At 40.3% G+C, this 12,294-nt stretch overlaps 1 protein-coding gene across 1 annotated transcript; it reads right to left on the reverse strand.

The window, feature by feature from the left end:
* Positions 1-216: 216 nt before the first annotated feature.
* On the reverse strand, positions 217-4,011 carry LOC308380425 (glyoxylate/hydroxypyruvate reductase B; the record flags this gene model as incomplete). Its single annotated transcript, XM_080857759.1, has 6 exons — positions 217-568; positions 739-835; positions 2,219-2,397; positions 2,953-3,124; positions 3,209-3,584; positions 3,940-4,011. The coding sequence occupies 6 exons, from the start codon at positions 4,009-4,011 to the stop codon at positions 415-417; spliced, it is 1,050 nt and encodes a 349-aa protein (XP_080713885.1). The 3' UTR covers positions 217-414.
* Positions 4,012-12,294: the final 8,283 nt, after the last annotated feature.

Here is a 12,294-nt window from a genome sequence, read left to right on the forward strand (position 1 = left end):
AGCCTCCACTGATCCCATTTAATGCACTGAAGAAACAATCGTGAAACATTATATGTTCATTCGGATTTTTATTGTAAAATGTGATTTAAGCATTATGAAACAGTTTAACTTGTAATACAAATATATTAGTACTATTTTCCACAGAAGGCACATATTGTGATTTTTTTTTTCCAACAGAATGAGAATAATGAAACACTTCATTGTAAAATTGCTGGAACTGAAATCATACATCATCACTTTCAACTCTCTTAAAAGAAGGCTACAATAAGATAAATCAAGACTACAAAAAGATAAATCTACTGTGAGAACCATGATTTAAAGGAGTATTAATTAATCTGACAGATGGCTCCCAATGTAGTCGCAATGTACACGCAGACTTAATTCCATCCTCTATTTAACCAACAGCTTGAAGTCCTACACCTTCACTTCATCTGGAGGTGTGCCACCGCTGAGGGCTGCAAGAGCGTTGGTCACCATCCTCTCCACCATCACCCCTGACGTCTCTCTGGTGTGAGTACCCATGTGAGGCAGCACAAGCACATTTGGGAAGGAGAAAAGTGGGTGACCTCTGTGAGATTAAAAAAAACTTCCATGTCAGATGTAAACACATATAAACAGCAAAAGCTCTGATAGGTGATCGCACAAACAGAACCTAAAGCATTGGCATTTGCCTTTCATAAACGTTGCAAAGCTGTGTTTATTTAAAACACAGATTAGCTACTGAATAAAGGTGCGGACCTGGGTAGTGGTTCTGGATACGTGACATCAAGAGCAGCAGCAGCTATAGTTTTTCTCTGAAGAGCATCCACAAGGGCATCCTGGTCAACAACCAATCCTGTATAAGGAATGATGAGATAGCATAGAGGTTATGCCATCATAGCATAGAGGTTTAATCAGAATTTTTTGGAAACTAGACATTACAGCTGTCCCTTATATGAAAAGAAAATAACTTCTTGTTCATGTGCGCACCAGTCATTGATTCAGTTCCCCAAATTAAACCCATAAGTCATTTGTGAATATATAATTGAAACTGAAATTTGTATTTAAGTAGAATTAATTAAGCTTCATTGAATGATGCCTTTTTGGAATACTGGAATAGTTTAGTTCTCTTTGCATTTTGATCGTTAAATAAATGGTCTGTCCTCTGCTCTGTAATCAGCAAACAATCTGTAGACCTGACTGTATGTTGGCTAATCAATCTGTAGACCTGAGTGTATGTTGGCTAATCAATCTGTAGACCTTACTGTATGTTGACTATGGTTGTGAACACCACAGCCTGGATGGAGTGACCACGTCTAGTTAAGGGCAGCAGAAGTGCTCTCTTTCACAGCAACTTTATATTATTAACTTATTGTTATTATTTAATATTATTAGATATTCTTCACCGTAACTTTATATCATTCAATATCATTAGATATTATTCACAGTATTTCACAGCAACTTTATATTATTCAATACTATTAGATATTCTACACCTTATTTCCACTTGCATTTTTTTGGGCCAATAATAGAGGAACATTGCATTTCATGAATGCTCTGCTTCACTCCAAGGTTTTCAAAAATGGATCCTGAAAATGAAGGCTGTGCTTATAATATGGAAAAAATGTGTAATCATCACATCACATTCTTGTTGCAAAGGATTTGTGAGCTGTAATGAAATCTGTTAATGCAATGTATTATCTTTACCTATAATTAAAATTCTAAATCCAATTTATCAAATGCAGAGAGCTGCTACCTCAATTTCGTTGTACTTGTGCAACAACAATAAAGATATTCTATTCTATTCTATCATCATGGCTAATTTGGTGCAAGTTCCATGTCCTGTCCTGAGAGGGTGCCAATGTGCATGACCCTGTTATAAACGCTGACACATGTGGAACTGTCGTAAGGAAGGAAGGCCCCTTTAGCTGTTGACTAAAAGGAACTTGTGATATCATGAGACTTGTGTGTGATTTCGCCTCAGTGTAGCGGGAGTAAATCTGTTACAACACTGGGACACATAAAAGGGTAATACTATCGTGTGTACTTACATTACATACTAGTCATATAGACATTATTACAACACATTCAAAAGTGTAAAGCACTGGTCACCTCTTATGGAGTTTTGTTATGTCTAGTTGTGCATAAACCCAAACTGATTGCAATAAATTACCCTTCAATACTTCATCTTTCATTCACGAGAAACATTTGTATGAAACGGCACAAAGTTTCCTTTAACCTCGGCTTATGTTGATCAGGGTGGCAGTAGATTTCATGACGGCCAATTCTTTTGCTCCAATCAGCTTGTGGGTCTGAGGGGACAGATTCACCACCACCATGACGAAGTCTGAGCTCCTCAGGAGGTCCTCCATCTTGGCACAGTATGCGGCCCCCACTGCCTGCTCCACGTCCTCCGACCTGCAAAGGGCAAAGGTCACAGCAGAGATGTAACCGAGGACAACCGACGACAAAACAAACTGCCCATTCTGATCACCACAATCTGACCGGCTATTCTTGAAGGTATATTTGGCCATTTTTCTTGAAACACAAAGTGCTTCAAAGTATGAAATGCTTCAAAAGTTATAGTGAGTCAGTCTGAAGAAATGTTATAAATGTAATATTTTCTGATATCCCTGGGTATGCTGATTGAATGTTGCTGGTGTTTGGTGGATATGTTTATTTTAGGGCCTACTGGAAAACTCGTGAACGTTAATTAGGCCTTTAGAACTACAACGCCTCATATTTTTAGGTTAAGCAGCATGCACTACAAACTGCATTAACTTTTCTCAGTTCACTTTCTCAATATGTTGCTGTGTGTGACTCTAAAGCTCAACTAAGTTACAGTATAATGACTTAATACAGTTAAAAAGTAATACATGTATGTACTGAACTGCCTAACAGACAGAGCAGCTGTTTCGGCAATATTTAACCTGACAGCCTAACGATGAGACGATGAGAAACAACAGGGCATACCTCCGGTTTCTGTTGTGATACAGGATTTTCATATCAAATGCAGCCGCTCTTTTGGCCACCTTTAACCCAATCCGACCCATTCCAATGATTCCCAGGGTGGCACCACTAACATCTGTGCCCATGGAACTTTCTGGCAAATCCTCTGTGTCATGGGAGACTGAAAAATTATGTCCTGAAAGCAGAGAAAGAAGTGTAGATTTAGCCATGTTACATCCAAACTAGACTGTAAAATATGATCATGTTATAGACATCTTACCCTCCATAATCTTTCTTGCAGATGCCAGCATCAGCCCCATGCCAATATCTGCGGTGGCATTGTCAACAACGTCAGGGGTATTGCAAACTTTAACCCCAAAGCTGTTGATCAATGGTATGTCCAAATGGTCAACACCTACCCCACCATTCACTACCACTTTAAGATTGGGCAGTGATTGTAAGAGAGCGTGGTCCACTTTCAGGGCACCACCCCACACAAACACTGCTTGAATGTTGCCAGCGAGGTTGTTTCTGTTCTGAGCAAACTCCTCCGTGGGAATTATGGTGAAGTGCTTCTCAATGCAAGGTGCATAACACTGGTATATTCCTCCTGGTACACCGAACCTGGTCGCTAATATGCATGGTTTCGCCATAGCCTGCATCAGAACGGGGTCAGTCGGTCACAAATGCACTGATAATATTTCGAGATAGAATGACCGACAGTAGCCTGCATTTGACAGTCTCTCAGCTGTTCGGTTGGCTCGCCTCTACATCTACAGTCTACTTACCAAAATGAATACAAGAATGACGTGTAGGAAGACAACGTTTCATTCAAGAGGCTAGCTAACAGTTAGTCAACATTCTCCTGACTGAATGACCATGCTACGAAGTGTTCTAAGTAAATGCACAGTTTAAATTCTCGTGCAATAGGTGATTTACAAGTGGTCACAAAATCAACACCGAACAGATGATCTATCGGTCATGGACAACATGCAATTACAATGTTCTCACCAACTGTGAATACATGCAACGAGAACCTCTAACCAGCCGAGAAGCCAACTGTAAACTGTGTGTCACGATCATTTTTTCATGTCTTCCAGACGCGGTTAATCCCGTGCCGATTCACCGATGACAGAGAACATTGACCCTAGTAACTGTATGCTTCTCTGCACACGTTTCAGTCATTGCAACATATTAACTCATTCTAACGTCAGTGAGTTAGCCTATCACAAAGGCAGAGACGGGAAAAATAGCCTATATTTGCATTTTTACATTACTATATGGCATAACACACTTACCAGCCAACCTCTTTTAGATGTAACCATATAAAGATGTAACAATGCGACAATTAACCCGTGTCAATTAATAATATGTTATCTATTTAATTACAAGTCAATCCATCTATCTCACTATGCAACAAAACTGTGCTACTGTCCATGCTCGAGTTCTAGGTATCATCCACTGTCAAACCGCCCATCTTGACGTGTCAAAAGAAGGCCAGTAGAGGGCATAAAACTACTATGTTAAATAAAAAGTCAAGACAGACTACTGCCAAGTGTCACACTCATTTTCTAGTGGCCTATATACTTGTAGGAAAATGTTGTATGTCACTGATTGGTTTTATTAATTGTGTGAACTTTAATCAATGTATATTGTTCCTGTTTCACATGTTAATGGACATTTATCTGTCATGGAGGATCTCTCACGTATTTAGTGCATTTTAAAAAGCACTGTCAATGCATACATGTTCTAGTTCAGTGGCTGACTCCACCTCTGGGCCAGCGGTTCCCCCTCAGTGATCTCAGTGACTGCCTCCCCAAATTTGGGCCTCAATCTAGCAACAGTGTCTATAGGGCCTTTAAAAAATATATAAATTAGGTTCCCTTGTCTGTCCCAGCCTGTCTGGACTCAAGTCATTAGTCACCAGAGCTGTTCTCAGACACTCCTACTAAGTCCTATGGACTCTATGAACTGGTCCCTGGAAGGGATTTAAAGGCTCATGTCAGTCAGCATCCAGGTGGAAACCTTTAGAGTCTCAGGCTCATGTTGGTTGGATGTCGAGCGGTGACTGTGCCAGTGTTGGGTTAAGCGTCTTTGAAAGCGTAGCTTTGCAAGCTTCCAATTACTTCACACTGGAAGAAGTTGAAGTACGGCAAAGCTACCCTAAGGAGAAATCTAGCTTGGTTAACTTAACTACGGCAAAGCTACCCTACGGAGAAATCTAGTTAGGTTAACTTAAGCTACTTAGAACACAAGAGCTCAAACTATTTAACTTACTAATAAATTGATAATGGACGTGTGATACGAAATTGTAAGAAAGTAAAATACCCCACTATTCATGGAAAAGTGTAAGGAATGTCAGCTTTAGTTTTGTATACAATGTCCATCAGTTAGCCACCTGCCCTGCAGAAAACTAGAGCCCAGGTAGGGGTATTGCTCCAAGCAGGATCACTCGGTTAGCCTGGTAACAACTTCTCTGAACATTTGTTAATAATAAATAGCAATAATCAATACTTATGACTAATTAACACCTATGATATTAAAGTTATATTAAAACTATAGGCAAATATTATTCACAGGTGAGCTCACAATCCTGGGATACCTCTGAGTCCTTAGCAAAACAATCCCATCTGGCCTTTTTCACAAAGACCAAATGTCTGGGTTGTTATATTCTTGTTGTACAAATCTGGATTTTGAATTATCTTACTACAACTTAAACGTTGAAGAAGAGTTATTTTACTTACATTTTTAAAAATGAATCTGACATGAATAATCTGAACCACTTAAACAACGTCACTTCAATTTACACCTTTTAAGAGCATTTGAACAGCTTGAACACTGCTCTAAACAATGGGCCTATCTTTTAATTTGTCAGAGCAGAATCTCTTGTTGCTACGACACATGAGCAGTCTCAAAAAATGATAGATAAAAGGGGGCAGGGCTTATCAAAGGGGGTTCAATTGCTGTACAGAAGCATAAAAAGAAGCAATGGTAAATACAAATAAAAAATGTCTTTCCTTTTATGGCTAAAAATGTCAAAGAAGTCATTTAACTTATTGAATCACTATGCAAATATGAATGTAGTTGAACTACCAGCTAGCTACTGCTAAAATGAGTGACTACCCAACACTGGTCTGTCGGGAGAGCTTCAGCTGTTCCATCGCTCCCATCTGCTCGTCTGTCTCTGCCCAGACTCAGTGAGTCAGTGTCAGGAGCGCACACGCCGTCCAACTCCCAGTGCCGGCCGCGTCCAATTAAATTACAGTAGCCCTACATCCCATAATAAATCACACAGAGTGTGCCTTGTTATCAGAGCGTAGACACTGGAACGCCACCATCTCATTTATTGACGTAAATGTGAGGAATAAAGAAAGACAGGATGGGTTTGCAAATGGTCTGGCCCAGATGCTGTCAGAGCAGGAGGCCTTAAACGAACACCTTTGGTCCATACGGTCATGCTGACTAAGTTAGCGGAACAACCAAATCCACCTAAACAAAGACTGCTGGTCCGGAAAAACCTACGGTGGCTATTGCACCAGGCAGTGCCAGAGCTAAATCAGGTGGTCACAGCGAATGAGAAAATCGGTGATAGAAAGGAGAGGGAAATGTCTGTTTCAAAAGTATTTTATTTGATAAAAAGTCTATGCCCTACAGATAAATGACCTTATTGAGTTCTGATTAGACAAAAATAATACATTAATATCCGATGAATCATAATTATGGGTTTGAAGTATGTTTGAAATTATTAAAGAAGTCAGACTGATATTGCCTACCGCACTCCAACATTACTTACCTCAAATCTGGTGCAATTGCTGAGTCACATGAAGAATAAACTGTCAGTCCAGCTCTGACACTGCTTATATACTGTATGTCCCCTTTCTGATCAAATCTTTTATGGCATGTCTACCCAGATAAGCTACACTACTTGTTTTATGCAATCATTTAATAAACGAAATCTGCCCATGTGTCCGTACCTTTATTGGCACATCGTGAAATGATCCTTTACATCTGCAGGGCATTTTCTTCTTTCTTCAAGTGTCTAATTCCCAGCCTATCTATCCCATCCAGCGGTCTGAGCCAGCTCCCTAGCATGATTCATTAATCCTTTGACCTGTAAACTGGCCCGTTATCCTTGTTGTTAAAAAGTATATTGTTGGAGTTAAGATCCTATTATTTAGCCCTTTGCAGACAAAGTGTGAAAAATGTGGGCCAGGTTCTTGGTTTTTCATTTGTGTCTACACAATAAGGCTTTGGCTGTATGCCCATGTAATCTTGTTCTCGATCATGTAAATTCAAATGATTTGCAAGTTTACACATACACTGATGATGCTCATGTTTAATACATTTTCATTAATTCTATTTTAATGGGGGAGAAGTTATATATAAGCATTTGACTGAAATAAGCAATAGCCTACTTTAGGTTTATTTAGGTAAAGTTCCGCTCACATGTTACATATGACACTTTAAATCAAAAAAACATATGCCCACTCACACACACACACACACACACACACACACACACACACACACACACACACACACACACACACACACACACACGCCAGATCAGAGTTTATTTGATAATAAGAGAAAGCGTAAAGTCACTGAACTGAAGCACATATGATACTTTTTATTGCAGGCCGTTAATGCTGTGAAAGCCACATTCGATTATGGCTGAATCTCCACACTGACCATGTGCTCCGCTCTGTTACATGCCTGGGTCAGGTGCCTGTAGGGCTGCACTCATACTCATCTGGTCCTCTCTCTCTCTGTCACTACTGATGACAAACACCACAGTTTGTTTGCTTTTCAAGATTTATTTTTAGGCTTTTTGGCCTTTAATCGATAGTTTTTAGTGAAGAGGCGGGACAGGAAATGAGAGGGAGGAGTGGTGGGGAATGGACAGGAGAAATGACATCAGGCCGGAAACGAACCTGTGTCCTCCATGGGCATGAAGCCCGAATGTGGTCGGGGCTACTGGTTGCGCCACATTGTCCCCCAGTTTGTTTGTTTTTTGACATTATATATTGTTTCACACCTATTGTTGCATTTAAATATTGATTTCAATTGAGTCATGAGGTTGCATCTTGAAGCATATTTTTAACAAAATGTCCTCCTAACAACTGTAATTTCAGTGACTTAACCATTGACGGATACAGCTGTCTATGTTTTGAAGACTAGCATAGTCGGGCATTGCCCTGGTATCTCCTAAGGCCTTTTATCTTGTTACCGTCAATCCTTGGCAGGTAGAAGAGGTTCTCCTGTCCTTGGCCGTTATATCCATGACTGGAGTCTCTCTCGCTGCGATTCGTCCCTGATACCTCCGCAGTTTATTTATAACATTCCATCCACCAATTAAAGCCAGCCCATCTGTCTGTGGGCACGGGATGAAAGATAATGCCACCCCTTGCACTTCGCCATCAGCAAAACAAAGCTCAGACAAAATCACAGGGGACAACCTTTTTCCATGTAAACATAGTCTGCATTTATAAGCTACAAAATAGTATGAAGATGCGTCTGATGATTTCCTGCTGAAAATAAATATCCTAAGAGACCATGTGAGGGACTGGTGACCTAGTTTAAATATACTTTATGTTATAATGTTATAATGTATTCCTCTGAAGAATAAAATACCTTAGGTGGTGGGAGTAGAGTGAGCCGCTACTTTGCTGAGCTGTGGCACATGAGACATCACAAAGCTCTTCCTGCAGCCTCCAGCGGGGGAAAGAGAAAATAAGGATGAAAAATTAGATAAAAGAGGAAGATGCGATTCTGGGACAGAGAGCATGCACAGCGGGGACCGGGGTCAGGGTGAAGAGCTTCAGTTTATCAGCCCCCATCAGACATTTGATCTCCACTGGATAAAACCACAATCGTTTTAAGCCTTACCCAGGTAATGCAAGACTGTCAGTCTACTGGCCCTTAATGGCAGCCCTTTTGTCATTCAGTTTCACCAGCTCAGCCCAATTTCAAATGTTGCCTGAATTTATTTATTCATTTATTTATTTATTTAGTTATCAAATGCAGTTTGTTGTGGCTTTTATTGCTAATGTTCTTGTCCAAGAACGATGCTCTCAATTATGTAAAGGCCTTTCACATGAATAAAGACCTCTATTCTATGGCACATGGTGCTTTTGAGACGTGACAGGGGGCCAGATAGAGGATACATTGTGTCGTCCTTTTAAAAGCAAAAGGCACTGCTGTTTCAAATGGAGTCATGGGATCTCTTTAAATGCATTCCATTAGATAGTGGAGAAATCCTTAAATTACGTTGTATCTGATAGACCGGGGAAAATTAGACATTCTAGACCTTCTAGGGATCTGCTACTATGACATGTGGCGTTATCGTGGTTACCAGTTGAGAACCCCGCTGTCTACAGGGCTAGGCTTCAGTTTGGAATGGCAATGTGTAGAAATTCCTCATTGTCTCTTTAATGAAAGGATATAGCTCTTCCACAGAGCACTCGGCTGCCAGGAACGTCCACTTCAAGCTTGTAACACAGAGAATAAGATACTGTTGCATGTGACAAGTTCTCAGTATCAATGTCAGTGTTTCAATGTTGTCATTGTTATGATTAAGTATCAATTGTCAGTACAATGAGAAGAATATCCATGTACGGACTGACTGTGTGGTGGTTGTGATAGCAAAGAGAAGCTATATTGAAAGTCCTATTTTTGGAGATGAAAATACGTTGCTGACTTCTGCTTGGGTTGTTGTTTTATGGAATGGTGCTGTAAGTACGAGGGGTTTAAAAAAATGAAGTTGAAATTGCGCTACTGAGTGTATGTACACGCATTCAGCGTTGCCCTTTATTCAAGCCTGTGGCCTTGTGCAGATTGCTTGGTACTCAGGTCCTCCACTTCCTTACCAGGGAATATTAGATGCAGTTTTCTGGAAGTATTTGAATCAAGTGAACAAGAGATTTTATTTGCTTACCACTTCTTGTCTTGGGGATTGCAGCTACATAGCTCATATTTAAAATCCTGGATCACAAATAAGAGTGTTTGAGTATTGGAATATATGACAAATTATATGCCATGATTGACAAAACTCTTGGTTCACTTTGGTTCAAGTGATTCAAGTGATTTCCTCAATGGCAGAATACTATTGTTCTTTCATAATACCTTTACTTATCACAGGTGGTGACAGTCTGATACATAGGCTATAAATCAGATGAGTAATTAACAAAAGGGGAAACAATGTCTGCATTTGTATCAGAGAACAGATGCCAATACTCAAACACTGTTATTTGTGATCCAGGATTTTATATATGAGCTTTGTGGCAGTATTTTGCCCTTCACAAGCATGACAAAAATGAACTTGGGTAGTGAAGCTGTGTGTGTGTGTGGTGTGTGTGTGTGTGTGTGTGTGTGTGTGTGTGTGTGTGTGTGTGTGTGTGTGTGTGTGTGTGTGTGTGTGTGTGTGTGTGTGTGTGTGTGTGTGTGTGTGTGTGTGTGTGTGTGTGTTTTGTGTGTGTGTGTGTGTGTGTGTGTATGTGTGTGTGTGTGTTTGTGTGTGTGTGTGTGTGTGTGTGTGTGTGTGTGTGTGTGTGTATGTGTGTGTGTGTGTGTGTGTGTGTGTGTGTGTGTGACGAGAGAGACAGAAAGGGGAATTGGTGTTAAAGAGTTTTTTTTGTCATTTCAGTGTTTAAAAAGTAAGAAGTCTCCCTAGGGCCCTCCGTGCATTAAAATGAACACACAGAACACAGACCAGTGGAGTGTGACATCATGTGACATCAGACCAACATCGAAACAAAACAAATATCATTTGCATACGAGTTTGGGTCGGCCTGAATGCATACTCAAACACCTATTCTAGAATTAGAACACTGGGAGCATCGGGAAAGAATATTCTGGAATTCTGAGAATAATGGAAGAAGTGCTCTCCTCTCTTGCATGGCAACTGAGTCACTGTTTGGCTCGAGCATTGGTGCCCTATAATTTGCCCGTTCTCATTTCACCTCCCTGCAGCAACCACTCTCACCCTATAGGGGCAAAACCATACAGATGTATGTGTGATGGAGAGATAGGGTTCAGACCCGTCTGAACATTCAGATGAGATAGGTGGAGGAATTCCACAGATCTACCCAACCCCCTGTGCCCGGATGGCTGAATTAAGAATTTATTTTTAGAAATAATCCTTAGATTACCATGGAGAGGGGCTTGGCATAATCCTTGAGGACTCAGATTGCGCCAGTGTTGGTACTCTCCCTACAAGTGGGGGTCCCCTTTGTTGTGTAGCAGTTAAACTATTGTGTCAGTGGAACGCAGGTCCACAGTATTTGACTTGTCACATCACTGATGTCGAGACAATGGAATGTGACTCTGTGATAACAATCATGTTTATTATTTATCACTTTATAACATGCCTCATTTCCCAGCATTGTGGAGGTTTTGAATGCAATAGAGGTTACAATGACTTTTATAGGTAACAATGGCATTGTGAAAATGTACAGCATGATATATATCATTTTGGGACATGGCTGTCACACAGTTTAAGACTTGATTTAAATTATTATCTCTAGGTTTGGCTTTAAACAACAGAGGTGTGTTCATGTGGTTGCTCATTCATAATTAAGAACATTTGAATGAAAAAAAAAAAACCCAGTTTTGATGGGATGCTGATTTTCAGGTTTTAATGATCCCATTTCCCTGGAAATCTTGCTTTACAGAATATCTCTACGATGAATACATTTGATTAACTTCTTCAAACTTCTTCAAAAAGATGGAAACTGCACAGACTAGTTGTGTTTTGGTGTGATATCTGCTAGACTTCTGAAGTCATTTAAGACATTATCAGCAATGTTACCCAGGGCCAACTCATCTCCAGCCACAAACTGCCTGAAGATCACATTACCAAAACAGATCTGAAACATTTTGATGGACCTCTATCTTCTTAGGTAGGCTAGTTTGATAGGGCATAGTTTGGCTATGGTTCACATGAAGGTCAAGCACATGAGCTTGACAATCATGCAATCCATAGTAGGCCTAGGCGTGTGTGGCCTATGCTATTTTAAACGAACCGATTTCTGAAATACCCCTTCAAGTGACTGAAGTCAATCGCCCTCGTCGTTACAACTCGATATAAATAAAGCACAGTAGACCACCGGGGCAGCGCTATGTGTCTGCTGGTGGGAAAGGCCTCAGATCACTCATGCTTCCAGCTTCGCAAACTGGCTTTATAAACAGCACTGGCCCTGTTTGAAGTAATCTGATATCTGAACAATCCGAAACGTCTTCAGTTTGGTTGCTGATATTTTTAACACATACGTGACTAAATAATTTCTCCCCTTTCACATGCCGCGCTTACGTTTTAGCATACAGAGTTGCCCTTTGGTATAACTAGTCATCATGTACAAATTGAAG

The sequence above is a fragment of the Sprattus sprattus genome, assembly GCF_963457725.1.
Source record: "Sprattus sprattus genome assembly, chromosome: 19".
NCBI classification, from domain to species: Eukaryota; Metazoa; Chordata; class Actinopteri; order Clupeiformes; family Clupeidae; genus Sprattus; species Sprattus sprattus.